Source organism: Colobus angolensis, unplaced genomic scaffold (genome assembly GCF_000951035.1).
Source record: "Colobus angolensis palliatus isolate OR3802 unplaced genomic scaffold, Cang.pa_1.0 Scaffold214, whole genome shotgun sequence".
NCBI classification, from domain to species: Eukaryota; Metazoa; Chordata; class Mammalia; order Primates; family Cercopithecidae; genus Colobus; species Colobus angolensis.
This window is the reverse complement of record NW_012115311.1, coordinates 347,925-348,548: the sequence shown is the minus strand read 5'-3', so window position 1 is coordinate 348,548 and position 624 is coordinate 347,925. Positions and strand designations below refer to the sequence as shown.

General features: G+C 37.7%; 1 protein-coding gene across 1 annotated transcript in view; it reads right to left on the bottom strand.

Annotated features, from left to right (window-relative positions):
- VWA8 (von Willebrand factor A domain containing 8) overlaps positions 1-624 on the bottom strand; it is a 402,889-nt gene that overhangs the window by 277,941 nt on the left and 124,324 nt on the right. Inside the window, exon 13 of the mRNA XM_011943037.1 lies at positions 1-92. Coding sequence (XP_011798427.1) covers positions 1-92 — 92 coding nt within the window. The remainder of the gene's footprint in view (positions 93-624) is intronic.

Genomic DNA, 624 nt, shown 5'->3' with positions numbered 1-624 from the left:
AGAGCAGCATTCACAAGGGGTGAGGACCGCCAGGCAGTGTCTCCATTTGGAAGGGTGTATCTCTGCTGTAGCAGATCACGTGCTGTCATATCCTAAAACAAATCCCCACCACCCACCAAAGAACACGACAAATTAATTTTTAAGACATGCAAGGCAGCTCACGTGGCTTTATAGAGTCACCACTGTCTGAACTTAACATTCCATATAACAACAGAGAAGTCATCTTCTCCAATCCCCAAAAATAAAGCTCTTCAGAAAGTCTTTTTTTGGTCATTTTAAGAATTTTTTCCATTACTCATTACATAATATAGTGAAAGTGAGAGGTTTTTTTCCCTTCTTTATATTTAGCATTTTCTTCCACTTTTAAAATGTAAGTTTACATAGTGACAGTAATTTCTACCTGAATAACAGAATTTAACTCAATCAGCTCTATTCCTGTGTTTTTGTATGCCAGCTCTTATGGTGACCTAACCATCCATGTGTTGACTCAATTTTAAAATGAAGAACCTTGTAGTATAGTTTGAAGTCGGGTAGCGTGATGCCTCCAGCTTTGTTCTTTTGATTTAGGATTGTCTTGGCAATGCAGGCTCTTTTTTGGTTCCATATGAACTTTAAAGCAGTTTT